General features: G+C 43.6%; 1 protein-coding gene across 6 annotated transcripts in view; it reads right to left on the bottom strand.

Moving 5' to 3' along the window:
• Nucleotides 1-5,477: 5,477 nt before the first annotated feature.
• TMEM178B (transmembrane protein 178B) overlaps nt 5,478-19,855 on the bottom strand; it is a 231,906-nt gene continuing 217,528 nt past the window's right edge. For 3 of the 6 annotated variants that reach the window (XM_064514276.1, XM_026119813.2, XM_064514253.1), the window contains one exon: nt 12,741-18,162. In XM_064514276.1, the coding sequence (XP_064370346.1) occupies nt 17,912-18,162 (251 nt within the window). In that variant the 3' untranslated portion in view covers nt 12,741-17,911. Of the gene's footprint in view, nt 11,286-12,740; nt 18,163-19,855 lie in introns of those variants that run through there. The other 3 variants (XR_010389766.1, XR_010389767.1, XM_064514264.1) reach the window with 3 other exon arrangements.

Here is a 19,855-nt window from a genome sequence, read left to right as displayed (position 1 = left end):
TATCACTGCTTATGGCAGGTAAACCAAGGCAGGCTGGAGGGTTGCGAAGTTTCCTGCAAGGCAATTCAGGATGTCGCTGTTACAGCTAGAGTTGGAAGGCAAGGCTGGCTGACTCCCCATCTTGAGATGCATCTTCCCTCAGGGCATCTTCCCATGTCTGCAAATATGTTTTAAGTTCCCACATTTAGCTTGGGAGCATTCAGATCCTACCTCAAACAATATGGATCTCCATTCTGGCAATGAATGTTTCTGTACTATTCTCCCTGGCCAGGTCCTATTCAGGGCTCAAGACCCAGAGCAAAGATCTCAGCAATTGCAAAGCCTCCCAGCTGAAAGAAAGAGCCAACACGATGCAACTTCAGCAAGAATGGCAGTGAGCGCTGTGATAGCAAAGGTGTCTCCTAGGACACAGAGCTCCTGCCAACTGCATCTGCTGAATTCACTGGGCCTCCTGGGAAAGTGTGTATCTTCATGGAAAAAGTTGAACTCTGAACATATATTTTTAGCCTGGTTTCTTAAGGAAATGAGAATTCTGTCACTTTATGTCTGCCCATGTGTCCCCATCAACCTTTGAATCCACTGGGTATTTGCAAAAGAATTTGATAGAGCATTAGAAGTCTCAAAAATATTTTGATTTCTAATTGTGAAAATTGGTAGCTGGGAAGAGCACAGAAACACAAGGTAACGCGTAACATCCATCTGACTTAAGGAAAGAAAGGGAGGACTCAGCAGTTACTTGTTCTGTCTGAAAGTTCCTTATAAGCCTCAGCACATGGTATTTTTGTCACAAACATGATGGGTAGAATATTCCCAAAGGGAATGAGCTAGGTTAAATGAAGCAGAAACTGTGGACTGTCAGAGACACACTGAATGTGAAACTGAATATCTAGACTTTTTTCAATTCACAGAACAACTGGTGTTTCAATTCACAGAACAACCTCCTTTTCTCTCTGACAAGTTTGTAGGAGGCTGGTGAGGAGACACAACAGAAAAGGAGGAAATTTGCCCTGCTGTGAAGATGGAAATTCAATTTTGTTTTATGTTTTACCTACCAGCAGAGGGTGTGTGTGTGTGTGTGTGTCTGCATGTATGCAGATTTGTCTGCACTCATGTAAAATTTATGTAGTCATCAGAAGGCATTGAGGTACTTAGTGGTTTTCTGTGCATACTGGTGTCAAACATACATGGCCAACTCCATGTGCCTACTGTCACTATGAAGGCTTCACCTGCATGTTTTATTCCCTTCTCTCACCCTTTGGCTGGCTCTGCTTTTTCACATTGCATGCTCCTTATGGCAGGGTTTATTTCTCCCTCTATGTCTGAAAAGTTGCTAGCACGCATTTTGAGCGTTGCTCTGAACAGTCAGCCAAAGCAAGAGCCCTAGTGCCTCCAGTTCTCCAGGTGAATGCCTCCCATGTGCCCCCCCACACCACCACCTTTGACTGGAAGGGTTGTCTTCAGGGCAATGAGTGGGGAGAGATGATGGCCTAGGCTCAGTCTGTGATCTCTCCCCTGACCATATCTGTTGGCCACCCCGCCTGGCACTGCTGAGTGTGCCCTGAGACGAATGACTCACCCCCTGAGGCACAACTGAGCCCCTCCAGAGGACTTCGCTAGCACTGCTAACACAGGCTTGATCCTGACCAGCCAGCTTAAGGTCCTTGCTGCCAGGAATGGGCGCTCTGACTTCTAGAACGGAGGAGACCAAGGGGTAAGCTGAGGACTGCAAGAAATCACAGCAAATTAAGCAGTCAAAGGGAAAGTGTGGTTTCTTACAGGCAGCTTTTGCACGTCAGCAGCAGGTGCATCACAGCAGAGGGGTCATGGTCCCAGTATGCTGGGGACCCAGCGGCTTGGGGCTGTGGTATGCGGGGTCAGCAGCCTCAGCTGCTCATGGCTGGGTGTGCTGGCGCACGGGAGCATCGCCACTGGAGGCTCCCTGAGCGCACTGCAGAGCAAAGCAAGGATGCTCCTCCTGGGTTTAAGCAAGCTTTTTGCAGCTACTCCCTGCAGATCACCAGTCTCTCGCTCTGTCTCTGTCCCCTGAGACACTGTTTCTTTGTGGTATGGTTTAGCAGTAGATCACCGCCTGTGCGGGCATTAGCAGATGCTGTGCTGGCACCAAACACAAGGAGCGCATCCAGCTTGTAGGGCAGGGCCCTGTTGTTCCACCTCATATCCTTCTGGCAAAAATTCACCAACTTTACTTATTGCCCTTCTGAAAGGAGGAGCTGGGACTGAAGCCCTCAGGATGGACTGCGTTATAATCTGAGCAAATTTACTCCAGCACAGTTTCCTGATGTCAAAGGAGTGACGCAGCATTTACAGTGCGTGGAGACAGGTTCACTGGCTTGTGTGGCGTCAGCAGCTGGCTGATAAAAATCATAGCCAAGCTGGCATAGTTCTTCCACTTTTATTCAATGCAAATTAGCAGAGCTGTGCTCCCCCTGTGCAAGGAGGGAAGAAGAGTTTCAGTAAATGCAGCTTGTTAGGTGGTCTGGTTGGTCTTGGCAGGAAAAGAGCTCAGCCTTGACTCTTTAGATGGCCCCTGGGGAGAAGCCCGATTAAGTAATGGAATAATGAGTGTCTGGCTATGAAAGCATTTCATTACCAGAGTCCTCACCCCATGCAGCCCCAGTCTGTTTCAGTTATCCCGTGCTTCTGACAAGAAAGGTCTCCATGAGATTACGCTGCCTCTGAAACGGTGCAGCTGCATTTCAGCATGAGTGGGTCCTTGCTCCTGGGTGGGCACAAAGCATTAGCAGTTCGGCTGCTGCTCAGGGGCTGCGTAAGGGATGGGTGAACGGTAAGCTTGAGCTGCTAGAGATGGGTGCCCAGCCCAGTGCTCCACCACCAACTGGGAAGGAGGGTCAGCATAAGATGGGCTCAGCCCCCGTGTTCGCTGCTGAGACACCTTAAGGAGGACACAGTAAGCCCTCACCCTGCCATCAGCAGTTTTTGCGATGTTGAAAGAATTATTTAAATGCCTCTGTGCCCCACTTCCTCAGCAGGGAACTACAGCTAATGAGTCTTTCTTTCTCTCACCTCATGTCCATTTTGCCTGGCTGGACGGCAAGCTCCCGCACCATGGCACGGCACCAATGCGGTGTCTCCCCTCTGTGCAGACAGCATGACCCCGAGAAGTGGGGAGCAGCTTGGAAAGCAACAGTGAGCCTGCAACAGCCCGGGTGCTGCAGGGAATGACGGCGCATCTCGAGGTTAAAATTCAGCTCTCGCGTGGCTACCTCAAATCTGGATTTGTATGCACAAATCTTTCCTGAAGCAGCCCCTTGCTTTCCATAGCACAAGTCTTTCTGCACTGCTCTTCAGTGACTAAACCTCCCTTGCGCTGCGGCAGCATCTCTGCTATTGCCCATGTGCCATTACTTTCAAGATGCAGCTGGCTTTTTCATGCTCCCTTTTCACGTCCTTCTTCCTCCCTCCTGATAAAACATCTTTGCAGCTGAGCCCCGTGCCGCCACAGCCAGGCTCCCAGTGCATCCTCTCCCGTCTCTGCAGTGAGAGAGGGCACCTGCTTTCTCCCCGCAACAAACCAAGCTCTGGAGACGTCTACTTTTAGCCCTGATGGATCACGCTGCCTCTGCTGATGGCAGAGAGCGAAGACCCCAGCAGTCCCTATTGCCATCGTTTGCTTGAACTGGAGAGGTTTCACTGAGCAGGTGTGTGCCCACCGGCGATGTCAACAGCTGCATCTGACTGCAGGGGCAGGAGCAGGCGAGAAGACTTGATATCTCCTGCTCACGAAAGGGTTTTAATCCCGTCCAGTGCCAAGCACATCACTGCACAGACATCTTGCACTTCATCCAGCTGGGGGGGGGGGGGGGGGGTTGCTGCCTTCAATAGCAACTGAGCAGCCCTTTCTCCTTCCTGCTCTCTGTTTAGGCCAGGAACAGGCAGGTTATAAACGCTGGTTCTCCAAGTGATGTCACTCTATATTTGGCACAAACGTGCACATCCTCTGAGTTTCATACAGCCCCAGTGCTATTGAATTGATTTCTCACTTCCTCAGGTGTTAGCAAAAGGGAAAAGATCAAGGAATTTTTGCTAGCAGAGATGAGGTTTTTGACTGAAAATTCCTCCTTCCATTTGTAGCCTTCATTTTGTTCCTAACTGCAGTTGATGTTTTAGCTGATACCTCTTTGGTAGCAGGAAGGGCCCCATCCTAGGAAGACCTGCAGGATATCGCTTTCTGCTGCTGCAACCCGAAGTTGGTTGCTAACAAACATTCAGCTCAGGAAGAACTATCAGCTAGAAAAGTGTGCCACTCGACAGGATGTTTTAAGTACATCCTTATATTTGGCTGTCTTGTCTTGAAAATAATAATTGCTAAATCAGGTGGAAAGAGCCAACACAAAGACAATTTTCATATTTAATGCCATACCCAGCAAGATAACCACTTAATCTCTTGCCTGAATTTTAAATGGAAGTTTAACTTTAATTAGTTTAAAACTCATTGATTAGAAAAATTTAAATGTTTTACTTTTCTTTTTGATTTACTTTCTTGGTTTCCCTCTACTAGGACAGTTGAAACCAGTTTTGTCCATACCTCTCTTCATTTCTTGTTATATGTTTGGGGTAGCTTTTAAACCTTTGCATTTGTTACAAATCCCCTGACCTTTGGGTGGTCCAGCTGGGATGCCTGCAGCCTGAGTCTAGTTGGGCATTCAAAATGCTGGAGAAAACATATGTCTAATTCGTCGCTGTCGGCAAGAGGAAGCACGTGAAAGGAGGAAACAATAATATCAAGTGAGTGTTGAGCATGCCAGGTTTCCCGAAGCCTGAGGGGACTCAGACTGGACAGCCCCAGGGCTGAGCTGGTGAGACTGCCACACGGGTGTTCTTCTCACATGAGGTTTCACTGCCAACACCTTGGGGATCATTGATGCAGAAGACAGTAGGTGATCAGACTTTGCTCCAATTTGCCCTGTCTCCTGAGTGTTTCAGGCCTGTTAATTTAGACTTCTTGGCCCTCAGTGGCTACCCCAGCACACAGCATTTACATCCTTAGGACAATGGAGCGCTGAAGACCAGAAGGAATGTATTTTGCATTAGTGTTTGTTGGTTTATTTACTGGGGAGGAGCTATATCTATAAATATCTCTATAAATTTCAATCCCATCACAGACTTTTAGACATTAAGTGATTCCAAAAGGGATTAATGGTGTTAGACTACATGAAGCTCCCAAAGCTCCAGCAGGAATTCCTTCTGCAATGGACAGAAAACCTCCTCATAAATAGTCAGGTTGAGATACCATTTGTGTTTGTAATATTATTTTATACAGTGTTTCCAGCCAGAAGACATCTTATTATTAGCATTTTAAAAAGAGCATTTCCAACACCCCACGCCTCTGAAGCCACCCACCTTCCAGTGATGCTCTTTGGTCTTCACTCTTTCATCAGGGTTGGGGGCAGTGGGAGGTGTCCAGCCCCACTCCTGACATATGCAGACACATCCGCTTAAAACACACAACATGATTTTTTTTTATTTGTTTAATCAGTTTACATTCCACAATTGACAGTTTACTTATTTATTTTTTAATTTTTCATGAACAAATTGTTTAGTTAGTTACCAGACAAGATTTTAATCGATGGAAATACAGTATTCTGTGCCAATTTGGATAAAAATGAACAGAAAAAACAAATAAAAATAAAATAAAAGGAAAATGGAAAGATGTAGCCAGTTTTTCGGCAAAGTTCTGTGATGCTCTCTGTGACTTTTGTCACTTTAAAGTTAGAGGGTTTGTCAACTTCCCATATTAGTTCCCTGATCTCAACCCTGCCACAAAAATTATCCTTCAGGGCCATGGTCCTGCAAACACCAGTGCATGTACATAAACACATGCACGTCTGCAGATTAGCACCTTGGATTAACAGAACAGTAAGTTTGGGTTTGTTCTATGTTTAAACAACTTCTGTTCATCTCTTCTGCAATAACTTACAAGAAGAAATGGAAACTACAATACATTTGATAAGATGTAGCATTACTTGTTAGCCAACACATTCACATCTTACCAGAACAACCAAATGCAATAGTCATTTATTGTTATTTTATTGTTAGCACCAATGGCCACAGGAGCCACTTTGCTTCTTGCAACAGCACAGGAGTAAGAACCTCACAGTACCTGCCACCCTTGATTACTTTTGACCACTGGATGTTACTATACAAAACTAATGAAACTTTGCTGATTGGCTAAAAAGTGCTCCACTTGGTTGAGCTACTTCATACAGATTTGACTGCATACATAATTCAAATGTCTTTGACAATGCCAGAAACAAAATCAGAAATGAACCCATTTTTTGATTTTTAAAATATGCTTAAGTGTAATATATTTTAATGTAATTCCCAGTCTAGGAAAGCATTTAGGCATGTGCCTAGCTTTAAGCATGGCAATAGCATCATTAATGGGACATTCATGCTTGAAATTAGGCAAGTGCTTGTGTGCTTTGGGGGATCAAAGCTTGGTAGCAGTGCTCTGATAAAGTCAGGGTCTCCTGACTGTCCTAATCCTGGCTTTCACATTTACAAGCACTGCAGGTTTGGACAAGTCAGCTACAGTCTGGATTTTCAAAACAGAAGATTCTACTTGCAGCTAGCAGAAGTTTTGAGGGGGCAATGATGAGATTTTTAGGCATCAAACCACTAAGCCTCAGGTCTTTCCCCAGGTTTTCAGTTTCCCATCTTTAAAATGGCTGTAATACCTACCTGCCTCAGACAGGTCTGATGTGACTCATATTTGTCAAATATAAGTCTCACAAGCATGAGACTGGAGTCAGACCCAGAGGAGGCCAGGTTGGTCTCCTGGTTCATGAGCAGCATGGTGGGAGTTTGCAAGGCTATGGGACACTTTAATTTTCAGCTGTGGGATGGCCCTGCATGCTGTGCCCCAACTCCTGCCCATGGCCTGGGATTTCACTTAGTACCCAACTGTCCCTGTAGTTGTGCGGAGGTTGTCACCTTTTAAAAGGAGGTTTCCTTTGACAGTAAAGCTCTGAAAAGCAGGCAAAACCCCCATGGGAACAGTGAACTCTACAGCTAAAAGGACAGCCCTCAAGAGTCTCACACCCTAGGACCTTCCACATTCCTCTTAGGGAAGGAAGAAAGCAGGGCAATGATGACATTTTAGGAAAATTCTCAAAAGTCTTACAGAAAATGATCCTGCATCCTTAGACTTGATTTATTCTCAAGCCCCTTCTCACTTCACAAGTTCACTCGTAAAGCCTATATTTGATTTTCACGGAGAACTTGAGTATCAAAGCAGTCACATATGCAAGTGTCAGTATCGAAATGGGACTCAGGAAAAAAGTATTTATGAGAAGCATCTCTGTATTCTCACACAGAAGAGGAAAAAGGAGAAAGATCCATACATGACTGCTCAAAAAAGGGAAAAAGAGAACAGGTGAGGAATATCAGGATGAAATAGTATTATTTGGACAAGGAAGTACTGCACTAAAAATATTTGATCTCTGGAGCTCAGTTTTATCTGCCATTTTCTAGCAAAAGTCTTTCTCCAAGTATTGGAACACAATATCGATTCTTTACTTTATAGGTCCTGCAGGTCATCTGAGGTCCCTCTTGCCATAACTGTAACAGTGTTTTAAAAAATAAAGTTGTTCTGAGAAATGGGTGAGGACTGTCAAGTCAATGACTTAACTTTAGCTGTGGAAATAAATAGTAGTGACCATATTGTGCCACAATAGCTGAAGTTCACTTAGCCCTGGAGTTTTCAGAAATCAGTTTAATTCTTTTGTGCCTCTGACTGTGTTTGCTTTATTCACGTAAAATATGGGAATATACCAGAGCTTCAAAGTTCTTGTGCTGGATTAAATTGCTGGTCCTTCTAGACCAATGTGGTATCAATATGCAATTCCAGATTCTGGCTCTGAGTGAGTGCTAGCATGAGAAGGAGACCTATCATCAGCATTGTTAGAATAGTTTTCTAAATAATACAGTCATAGTCCATTCTCTTGTTGAGTTCAGGGTTCAGTTTTTCTGAGGACAACTATAATCCCAACAATAATGGATGAAATTGCCATCTCTTTAATCTCCATGTAAACTGTAAAGCAATTATTAAGAGTGAAAAAACCACAAATATGCAGCTACTCAAACTGCACCTCAGAGGTGAATTTTTAAATTCTTACTGCCAGCTAGATGACTTTTTTCAGCCCAGTTTGTGGCTGCAACAAGAAAGTAACCTTCAAATAGGTTAGCTGTTCAAACTATCAGGACATAAATTCACTCTGGACTGCTTCAGCAGTGCCCCAGGAGTGGCAGCAAAGTGTGAAGCGTTCAGGTGGACCAAACCCAGACCAAGACAGCTCTGACCAAGTGGTCTGTGGATGGAGACCACTATGAGTAACCTGCCTCAAATGCCATGTCTGGGGCTCGGGGCAAGCCCTACCCCTCACAGTCACATTGCAGTGTGGGAGGGAATGGCTGCCAACAACATCTACTTTTGCTCCAAAGCTCTTCCATGGTTAACACTTCCCTGTGGCATGCCAGGCCAGGCGGCGAGTCTGAAGCACAGTGCTGCAGTTGATGTCCGTATTGATGCTTTTCTGCGCTTGGTCCCTGATTCATCCTGCCAGGCTTTAAGATCTTCACCATGTTGCCCAAGATAGGTGAGTGGTCCCTCTATGGAGGGAGAGGAAACTCCTGAAGCTGACTTAGATCTCAGATTAACTGATTCACCATCTAGAAGCAACTGTCTGTCTTCATTAGCTATACAAGAAACCAAGGGAGATGAGCCCATTAACACAGATAGCTCAGTTAAGTACCTAAGGTTAATGGGGATGAATTCAGGTCAGAAAATCCAGGCCTTTGCGTAGTGACTTCATCCACACAAACACATCACAAACATATGCCAAATACAGAAAAAGAGCATCCACACAAACAGCTTCTTAATAAAGGATAAATGAGTCTATTTAGAGAGGTAATGTGTGATGGAAATTCTGTCATGGCTTTTTCAGTCTGTTTTTCTTCCTTAGAAAAGCCCTTAAGACCCAGTCCTGTGACTGGATATATGTGTGTGGATGTGTGTGCCATTGGCTTTTGTGTGGTACCCCTCCTAGGCTGGTGCGATGGCAGAATTGAGATTTTCCTGGGAAATAATAGTTTTTATTTTGTTTTGATTTAAATCTGAGATATATGAGGATTGATATATGAGGAACAGTCCTTTGCCTGAAATTCTGTACATCCATCTCAGGTTATTTCAGGCAATCATGAGTCTATGGACATTTTTCATAAATTTACATATATATACACATATATATACATATATACATGTATATGTGTATCTGCCTATGGGCTAGATTTACGACTGCATTATTCCAGCTACATACAAGTACAATGGTTGTTTTTTACAGACAGATTGGCATGACGCTGCAGTGACTTCGCAGTGATTCTGTTCCAGTGTCTATGGAAAAGATCCTTAAATGGGCTGATATATGAGTACGGCCCCCTTCCCTAATGCCCCTCATCACATGTACAAATAGATAGGGCCAAATCTCACAGCTGTTAATGAGGCAAATTTCCCATTGATTCCAATCAGTTGCAATCAAAGGGACTTTTACTTGAGAGAGAACTGAAAGTTCAAGCCCATTTTTTAGGTACAGATTACAGCTTTGAAAGTTGTAAAGTCTGTCATACTAGGCCTTGAAATGTTCTAAAATAACTTAAGTTACTGCAGAAACAAAAGTTCCCAAATCTGCTGTTTTATATAAGTATGGGGATTCTTTTTTTTAAAAGATCAAACAACTAATACATGAATATAAACACTTAAGTGATGGAGATTGCTGAGTAAAAATAGTAAGAGTTTAAATTAGATGTCTGTGATTATTGTTGGTGCCCAGGAGTTATAAATAATTCAATACACTCTTACTGAATAGTCTAAGGCTGCACTTTTATTTTGTTATTCTGAGTACTTGAACTTTTTCTTATGATCTATATTGTTAATGAAAAACTCTTCATAAAAAATGCAGCCTTATGCTCTACAGTCAGGTGAAAACTATTTTTGAGATAAAATGTCACAAAAGCTTAAGCAAATTAGGAACATACATGCTTTTTAAAAAATTCTGTAGGCACCAAAGGCATTTAGTGTTTTACTCCTATTCTGTGTCTAAACAGGAATTAGATGCCTAGGCTTTTTTGTGCACCTGGTCCCAGGAGACTACGTCTAACCTGATTCATGCTTTTTAGTGTCTAAATCACTTTGAAACTGGGGCAAAACCCGCAGCTTTTTGAAGACTTTGCTCTTTATCTGATCTACTGCAGAATGGCTATTGCTGTTGGGGTGTTTCTGCCCAGCTAGCAATGTAACAAGGCCACTTGAAAGGCAGGACTTTTTCAGGGAGACTTCTGAGCTCTGTTGCCGCTGGGACGGCCCAGTGCCACTGGGATGAGAAGGTCCCTCCTGCGACGAGCAACACGAAGTGCAGGTCTTGGCGCTGCCACCAGCCCACGTCAGCCCTCTGCAGAGGACAGAAATAAGACCGGGCCACGTGCCGGCATAGCGTTGCCTTTCCAGACAACGGGATTTTTACATCGGGGGATCATAAACATTTCCACATTGGAGCTGATATGGGCAATTTTTCCTCTTGTGACTAATGTAAAAAGCTGGCCATCTGTGTCAGCATTTCAGTCCTGGAGAAACACCTTTTAACAGCTGGTTGCAAGAAGCTCTGCAAGCGTCCATGAATACCAAGATTGTCCTTCTGATGGGCTTTCTGTTAGCCTCACGCACTCAGAAAGTGACTCCCACTTGTATCCCACGAGCAGTTAGTACCAGGGTCTGTGGCACTAGAAGGTAGCGAGGACTTGTGGACGCAACTGCATTTTTAGAGGTAGAATTGATAGCTCAGGCCCGACTGGATGCAGAAGTAGTTATGCAGAAACCCTGTATTTAAGAGCACTGAGAGTCAGCTCTGGAGAGTCTTGCTGCGGCAGCTCAAGACGTTACTGCCCTGAGCTGTTCACCCCCTCCCTTTTTGCTGGCTGTATCTGCCCAAAGGCAGAACAGGCAGAAAGAAACAAGTATGTGTCTCACCTGCTTCCTTTCCCTGCATCTCTAGGATGCGGTTATGAGGAAAAAGTCCAATACTGGTGACTCTTTCGTAAACGTCCAAATACATTTTAGCAAGGAATATCCAATTCACCCCAATTCCGTCATGCTTCCCTGCTTCCCTTCAGCAGACAGTCTGCATGTGATTGGCACACCACGTGATCAGCCTGGCATGGACACAGATGGCATCTGAATTGCATTGCAACTCCTGAGTTAGGTACAAAAGAATAGAAAACAAGCTATTATGCTTCATCCTGCCATGTAGTTTCTGTCTTTATAGTACACATATTTACAGGATATTAGCACCCACACCACATAGGAGGGTTGTGTGTCTGTGTTTAAGAAAGGAAGGGATTGAGGGTGTTGATGTATAGAAACCCTACACCTGAAAACTTTTGAAGTTGTTTTCTGCCACTCTGCAGGAGCATTCATCAGTAAAAGAAAAATATAAAAATACAGTCCAAGAAGAGACTGACAATACAAGATGCTGATGCTGTGGGCATCATTGGATTGTCCTCACATAACTCTACCAAAGCCCATCAATGCTGACCTATAGCAATCGCTGCTGGTTTTCTTTCACCCCCCATCTTCCCCTGGAGATAACCTATCTGTGTCTCCGTTATTTTCATTCCAAGTCTTTCCCGAGCAAGGAAGGACAATTGATCTGTACTTCTGGAGTGCTTTACTAAAGGTGACCAGCATTTCATTTCCCTCTTGTGGCTTATATCAAGGCAGTCATCTAGGCTCTTTCTTCAAGTTAAACCCTAAAGACGTGCAAGGCATATTGCAATTAAATTGACAGCAATATATCAGGCTCCAGTTCTCCCACTGATGTCAACAGGAAGCTTCTCAAAGTCCATTGGCACCAGGAGTAGGTTGCTTTTTTTATGAAGTGTTGCAATCTATAGCTATGGCTCTGAAGAAGGCTGGCAGATTGGGTATTAGTGATTATTGGGGGCAGTGGGGCAGACAGGATGGAAACCATAGATTAGAAAAAAGAAAAGTTAAAATGACATCTGATGACCGTCTCTTTCTAGAGCTAAACATTAGATGTCCTGAGTGTGTGAGCATGCATTTCATTTTCAGTTCTGACCAGGACAGGACTAAAAAATTTCAAGAGACAATGTTTTCTGAGGCACCTGATCCAAAACTGAACAGAGCCAAGTTTAAGCTGTCTGTGGACTTCAACAGAATTTGGATCAGGCACATTATCTTCCTGGCTATTACTAGCAACTGCGGGACTGGAAGTTTCGAGCTAAGTCCTGTTTTTATGAGATATCCAACTGAGACTGGCAGAATCAAGAGCTTACAGATAGTCTGGAGTTTGCAATCAAACTCTAGGCTTGTTTGTAACTCAGCTCCTAACCTTGGAGATTTATCCATCACTAATCTTTACATGCCGTTTGGGCTTCATGCAGTTTTTACTCTTTGTCTCTCACTGGTGCCTGGCAATCGTTCAGAGCTGTCTCGATTTTTCACCTTGAGTCTTCTCTCGCTGACTGGATGAGCACTCTTCTGCATGTAAATAGTATGGGCCATGAAAGAGCGCAAAATCTAGGGACAAGGAAATCTAGTGTTGGTAGACAGGGCTGGTTTGTGTGAATGTGCCTGAGCACTCCTATAGCCCTTGTAGACCTATGCAGAGACACACAGAAGAAAGAGCTCAAATAATGTATGTCTTTATTTAAGCTATACTTGGTAACATGTTATTTCCTCTCCATTTCACTCCTGGCAGTTAGCTTGGCACTCAAGAATTAAGGACAGATTACAGTTATTTATTTTCTTCTGAGCTCTGCTTATCAGTGGGGCTCCAGGGATGAGCCAGATTCAGAGGCGCTGCATGGTGGGTAAATGGACAGCCAGGGAGACACTGTCTTCCAGTAATGCCTGGGGCATGTAAGATATCCCCTGCATACCAATCTTCTCCCTCGCCAATGTTGTTTTATTCATCATCCAATGAACCACACAGCTAACATGCCATAGCTAAAGTGGTCCCAAATGACTCGCACCTACAGGAAAGCAGAATAGCTGTGCTCTCATGATTCTCTCCTGGGAGGATGAGGATCCTCTGTATAGAGGACTGTGAGGTTTTTCTTCCTTTCATTTGTTACTGCTGTTGAAATAACATTAAAAAAAAAAAAAGAGTATTTTTTCAAAGGCAATATTTCAAAGAAATTGCTCTGATCACTGGTGGTTTGTGATCCACTTGTGAATGTCCCTGGGGAATGAAAAAAAAAACCACCCCTAGAAATACAACTTGAGGGACTGTACTATTTAGATCAGGGTAGATCAGTTGTGTGTTTGCAGAGAGGGAGAAGAGAGAGATGGTATATACAGGTGGCCAGAATGAGTCAGAAATTTTAACACACGAACAGCTTTATCTTGAAGAAAGTGGCATATACAGTACATAAGATACAGAGCACATGGATTCCTGCCATGTAGCCCCCTCACATATACAACGCCCTGGCAGGGATGGACAGCAGAACCCCCTTGCAGCTAACTCACTGTAGTCACAGGACAACTTCACTATACAGTAACTGGAGATTCACTATAAATAAAACTTCAGCCTGCACCTTGCAGTGCATTGAGCCAATTCAGCCTGCTTCACTGGGATTGGCATTTCATGAGGTCTGCGGTCACCGCAGGCGAGTTCCTCTGCGGGTCGCTGGAACATAGAAATGTGCTGTCTCAAGGATGCGACATGAAAGGCCACGTGTGCAAGCCAGCCGGGCAAATACAGACCCCCAGAGCTGTCAGCCCTCCAGAGCCGGAGTCCAGATGCCCATGGACACATCAGGCTAGGACAAGAGCGTCGCATTATCTACACAGACAGGGTAGGAAAAGAAGAACAGGGCACCGACTCTGCAGGAAGCTGAACATTATCCAGCAAAGCACATTCTTAACTTTAAGCATATGAATAGTCTACTGAGGTTCACGGGATTAGTCACATGCTCAAAGTAAAGCACACGCTTAAACACTTCACCAGATCAGATCTGAGGGACAGGGTCAAGCCCCTTAATGCTGGGATCACAGCTAACAAATTTCTAACTACTGCTCAAACTAGAAACCAGACACTAGTTAAAAAGCTTGAATCTGTATTCAGAAACATATTTCAAAGCCTTCCAAAAATGCAGAAATGCAAGACTAGATGGGATTTGGTTTTGGCTCAGGATAGACTGAGACACTAGGCATTGCAAATTTGGATCTGGATGCATTTTGAATCCACCCCGTTGTAAAGATCAGTCTGAGGCAACAGAAAGTATGGCAGGAGTCTGAGCCCAGTTTGCAAATAACGCAGCACTCTCAGGCTCCTTCCAGGTCTGTGAGTGGGATAGGAGGAATCTGGAATATTCCTGGAGGGTTGCATGTATTTCAGGGGAGGATGAGAGAACTGGTGTTTGGACAAATGGTTCCTTTGGGGAGCCAGTTTGACATTAAGAATATATAATCATCTGCTACTTTAAACGTTTACCCCCCGAGCTTCAGACCCACTCATGTTCCCACACCTAGAACAGGCTTTGGAGAACGTATACTATAGCGAATAGAAAATCACAGATTTGGGCTAAAGATCCAGAGTTAACACTTCTCTACTGTAAAGAAAAATGAACATAATCTCCTTTCACCATCACCGCACACAAACACACAAGCTCATATACAACTTGTAAACCAATATCTTCGGAGAATACTTCATCGAGGCAGAACTATTTTCATGTCAGCTGCAGAAAGAAAAGACTTGAGAGTCTATGAAACAGCAAAATGCTTTCCATTTAAATCTTACTGCCATACCTATTCCAAAACTGCATCTGTAAAAGAATACACCCCATGAGTTGCCATAGATCACACATGACTGTACATTGTCACGGGAGCTGTCATATTGCTTTCCATGCCACAAGATCTGATGGTGGGCTCCAGCTAGGTACCTCTGTGCCCTTTAGTTTACCCAGGTCTCTTCAGATATAAGTGTTCATGTGCAACATCTTTTCTATCACACTCACAACTGCAGAGGAAGAAGAAAGCCTGTGTTCAAAGATGTTTCAATGAAACAACTGTCATTTTTCTAAAGAGTTTATATCTTCATGAGAACTTGTTTTTTCTCAAAATTTTTCATACTTTGAAAAATTTTGGTATTTTTTTTAGATTTTTGTTCATTTTTTAGTTATTAGTTCACTGCTTTCAGTTTTCATTTAGCTTTCCAAGAACTGTTCTTATTTTAATTTCCTTCTTCTGACCAATGGCAACTCATCAGCCTCCTTTCCTGGTAGGCACTTGCACTTTCAAACAGTTTCACAGCTTTTCAAAACAACTGTATTTGAAAACATTGCCAAAAAAAAAAAAAAAAAAAGAGAGAGAGAGAGAGAGAGAGAAACCAGTCTACTTAAAAAGGAAGGATCTTCGAAAGGCTTCAGTTTTCAACATGAATAAATAAATACTTTCTCCAATAAGATCTAATGGAGAATGAAGTTACAAAACTTCAGTTGCGAGGGGTGGCATTTCAGTGGCTACACACTGACTTGACAGCTGGCATTGGCATGTTTGGGGAATTTGTAAACCGGCCAAAGGAAAAGCCAAGCAGTTGAGCAAGAATAAAAGAAAACCAAATTACCCTACTCTGAAATGCCCTCTAGAATCTTTACTTCTTCGGGCACAGTTGATGAAGCAACATCATCACATCACACAAGGTGTAACGGGGAGGAGAAGCAGAGCTGGAAGGTGGAGTGGCTGGCTATGCAATTGTATTGCATAACAACTATTTGCTGGTTGTGGTTGTGGCTGTTGTTGTTTTAAACAGGGCAAAATACTGTTTCTCACCAGCTGTGTAAATGGCATGATCTGGAGATTAATGCTTTCATTTTTGTGCAGCAGACACTGCTTCAATGGTTTGCCTTCTCTCCCAGTCAGTTTTGTGTAGATGCGGAGGATGATTTTTATTGACTGTCGAAGAGTGGTGGCATGGGAGCTATCATGTATAAGAAATGATTGCTGGAACTATCCCTGAATTAACAGCACGTTGGTTGGGTTTTCGGGGACTTTTTTTTTTTTTTTTTTTTTTTTTTTTTTTACCCCTGTCTCCTTTTGCCTGTACAGCTGTCAGTGGTACCATTGCTCCTGCACATGGCTGTTCAAAAGTCACCTCTTCAGACCCACTTTGGTTGCACCCTTGGCACTTTATCCCCACCTTCCCCTGAGCAACAGTTCCTCTATAAGGAACTGCTGCCCTGACAGGTGAAATGCTTTGCTTCCCTTAGTACCTTTCACCCCCCTATTTGAGACATAGCTGTTCTGGGACCTATGAACCTGAACATTGGGAAGAGCAGAGTTAAAAGAAAAGGAGACAATGGGAAGAGGAGTAGCAGGAAGAAGAGAAAGACAAAAAAAGAGAGAGTATCATTGGCAGAGTCGCAACTATATCATACAGCACTTGAGCTCATGGGAAATGCATCTCCATTCTCTGAACCTGACCCTTTCTTTTCCGGGTGTACAGATGGTTCTCCCAGATGGAGAGTGGAGATGTCCAATGAACTGGGACACTTTCCAAAAACAAGATGTGGGAAGGTCTTATTTGGCATACATGAACACAACACAGGGCGTCTCTTATTTCTCCCTTACATTGATTAGCTCACCTTTTGTCCTCGGCAATGGCTTTTGCCCAGTCGTTTTAAATATCCGAAATGGAAACTCAATCACACCCCACTCCAATAAATACCCAGGAAGAACAACTGCCAGGGCTCCCCCCACCTCCCTGGTCGGTCTTCCCTTGGATCCACCATCCTGAGCTCTCAGATGCTCCATGAATATAAAAAATATTCCAGAAATCCACCAAAGGAGACATGCTGTTTCAGAACTGACAGTTTTCCTCACACTTCTGCAGTTGTGGTGCTTCAGTCTTGGGCCACAAACACAGCATGGATGGTTTAGTGGACAATCACATTGCAAGGTTTTAAATTTTTCTTTTTCTTAAAAAAAAAAAAAGGAAGAAGAAGAGGGAAGAAAGAGTTATACAGACATGTATCACAGCATTTTCAAAAGGCCTTCTACTGCATTTACATTAGCAGTTCAGCCTCAGTTGTAAGCCTGGATGTAAGGCAGCTGGAAGATTAAAATCGCATTGTTGGAGAGTACACTGAAATGTCCTGATAGGTTTATTTTTGTTGTTGTTTTCTTTTTTATTCCATTAGATCCTTTTCTTATTTTCATTTCTTTGCTTCTTCTAAAGTTTGGCAGGTAAAGAGAAAATGCTTTTTTCTTTTTCCCCACAAGTTCTGTCCATTTAAGCAGGAAAAAAAAATAAAACCAACAGGTCAGGCTTTTCTCATTTTGTTTTAAGAAAGAAAAAGAAAGTGGGTGGGTTTCTGATAATGGCCTTGAGGAGGTACATTCTAGAGGTGGCTCAAATGCTCGATTTATTTCTTTGCTTGCTGTTTGCATTTTCCTTTCTGGTGGCAATGGACTGTCTTTTTGCCCCCCTCCCCCCCACATCCTGTACAGTTTCTGGTTCCAGATCTCCCACATGGACCCCCCTTTTTCCCTTCCCAAGTGGCAGTAGATAGGTGCAACGGTATGTTCGTTTGACCTTTAGATTATGATGCTGAAGTTATGAGTTGGATGGAAGAGCCATGTGAGAGAAAAGCTTTCCCATCTCTGTGAGAAAGAATGAAGCAACACAGAGTCCGGTGGAGATGTGAGTGCCACGTGGACTCAGCTCTACCTTGGCACTGGCATTAATTTGAGATTATATATATATATATATAATTATATATACATATATATGCATGTATAGGTATACATAGACATATATATATATATATATATGCATTTGTTTGTTTGCTATTTGTTTTAGCACACTGTCCCATTCTCAGGTCTAGATTTGGGGCAGTTGGTCCTGGGGACAGGTTGGACAGAAGGGGCCAGAGTGCAGAAGAAGCCAGAGATAAGAGTGAGGCCCAGGCCCCCCCACGCACAAAACATGGACCAGCCATAGCCATGGCTGATGTCGTCAGGAAGTCCATACAGGTAGCGGGGGTAGCGGGAGAGCTCGAAGTTGATTCCAGCCACACACGTGCACAGTGAAATGATGCAGAAGGTTCCTGCAGAAGAACAGGAAAGGGGGAAGGAGGGAGGAGAAAAAGAAAGAAAAGTTAGAAAGATAGAAATACCGCTCTCCAGGTCGTGTGAAAAGAGTTGGTACAATCGGTAAGGAAATACCTAAAGGAAGACATTCACATAGAAAGCGGCTTAGTCTAGCAGCACCCCAGGGAAAGAACAGAGTGCCACCAGTGATCTGATCCTGACTAGAGCTGTGTGGAGCAACCTTAACAGGAATGCTTTTGTCGTTATGAACACTTCCTTGGGAACCAGAATGCTTCATGAAACCGCTGGTTTTGCTGGAACTTTGCTTTAGACAAGCATGGCAACAAATGTAATGTTTCAACATTTTTCAGCAAAAAAACTTGAATTTTCATTTAATGTCAGTTTTTCAATGATGCATTGTATAGAAGAAAATTTTACAAAATACTTGACATATTCTGGTTTTGTTGAAACATACATTTCAAATGACCTGGAGAGATTTTTTTCAGACTTTTCTTGCACCAAAATTGAAAATCTTTCAATATATCCCTCCTTTTTAAATGCCAATGTCAAAATCTTAAATCTCTCACAAAACTCAGGATCTACCCTCTGTGTAACTCTATTCCTAACCCAGATGCCCTCTTCAGTATTGTGGAAATCTCCAAAATATCCTGCTTCTGTTTTCCATCTCTGTAGAAACACTTCATTTCTTCCTGAGGACACTGTGAGGACAGGCTTCATAACTCTGCCTGGTGACATTATGGAAAGTCACAAGTATCAGATGAGTCAGCCCAGATGAGTCTAATTTTGATCTCTGGCCCCCAGGTTCATCGTTAAGTTAAACTTGGAGCTCCTGAAGTTTCACGGTTGCTACGTATACACCGAATAATAGACAGTTACAGGCTCTACATGCCTATTTCAAGAGACAAAAACTAAAACCAACATAAAGTTGATGGCCTGTTTTCCTCTCTAAACCTTCTCTACCTGGATTGTCCAAAATGCTCTGGGCACAAAGCGCAACCTGCAGCATGCAGAGACCCGGGTACACGTGTGGCATTGCCAGTGTGTTGACCTGCTGTTCATGCACAGATCAACAGCGCGTTACCTGTGCAGCATGTCCTGCATTACACCTCAGTTCACTAGCAGCTGGTGGCCAGGTATCTCCTAGGCTTCCTGGCCCTGTCCTTCAGATAGCACAATCCCCCAAAGCAGTTACAGCCATCCTGTTTTTAGTATTAAGCTCTTTTCCTCTGACACCTTTGCCTCCTTCTGCTCCTTCCTGTCCTTGCTCCTGCTTCTTGCCTGCACCTCTTTTTCTTTTGTTTCTCTGCTTCTTTGCTCTTCTTTGTTGTGGTTGAATTGAAGAAATGGATTTTATGCAATCTGCTCTGAAGACACAGATAAGATCGTGTGGACACAGATAAGATTGTGTGGTGAATTTTCCTGGAGTTAGGCTCAGAATCTGGGAGTGTTTGGAGGAACATACATTTAGGCCAGCAGTGTATGGATTTCCCACTATATCCACCTCTGCTTAGCAAGCCCATTGTAAAAAATTGGGATCTCCACGCAAATCTCTATCACAGACCTGCTGTGAGACGGCCGTCATGTTATTCTCTCTGCTTCTCCTCTGGCCACTGTCTTCCTTGTCTATTTGGACTGTCATTTCTCTTCGTATGTGTTTGTAGAGTGCCACCTTCAGATATTCTCTGTTGT

The sequence above is a fragment of the Dromaius novaehollandiae genome, chromosome 1 (genome assembly GCF_036370855.1).
Source record: "Dromaius novaehollandiae isolate bDroNov1 chromosome 1, bDroNov1.hap1, whole genome shotgun sequence".
Taxonomy (NCBI): Eukaryota; Metazoa; Chordata; class Aves; order Casuariiformes; family Dromaiidae; genus Dromaius; species Dromaius novaehollandiae.
This window is presented reverse-complemented; position numbering and strand designations above follow the sequence as displayed.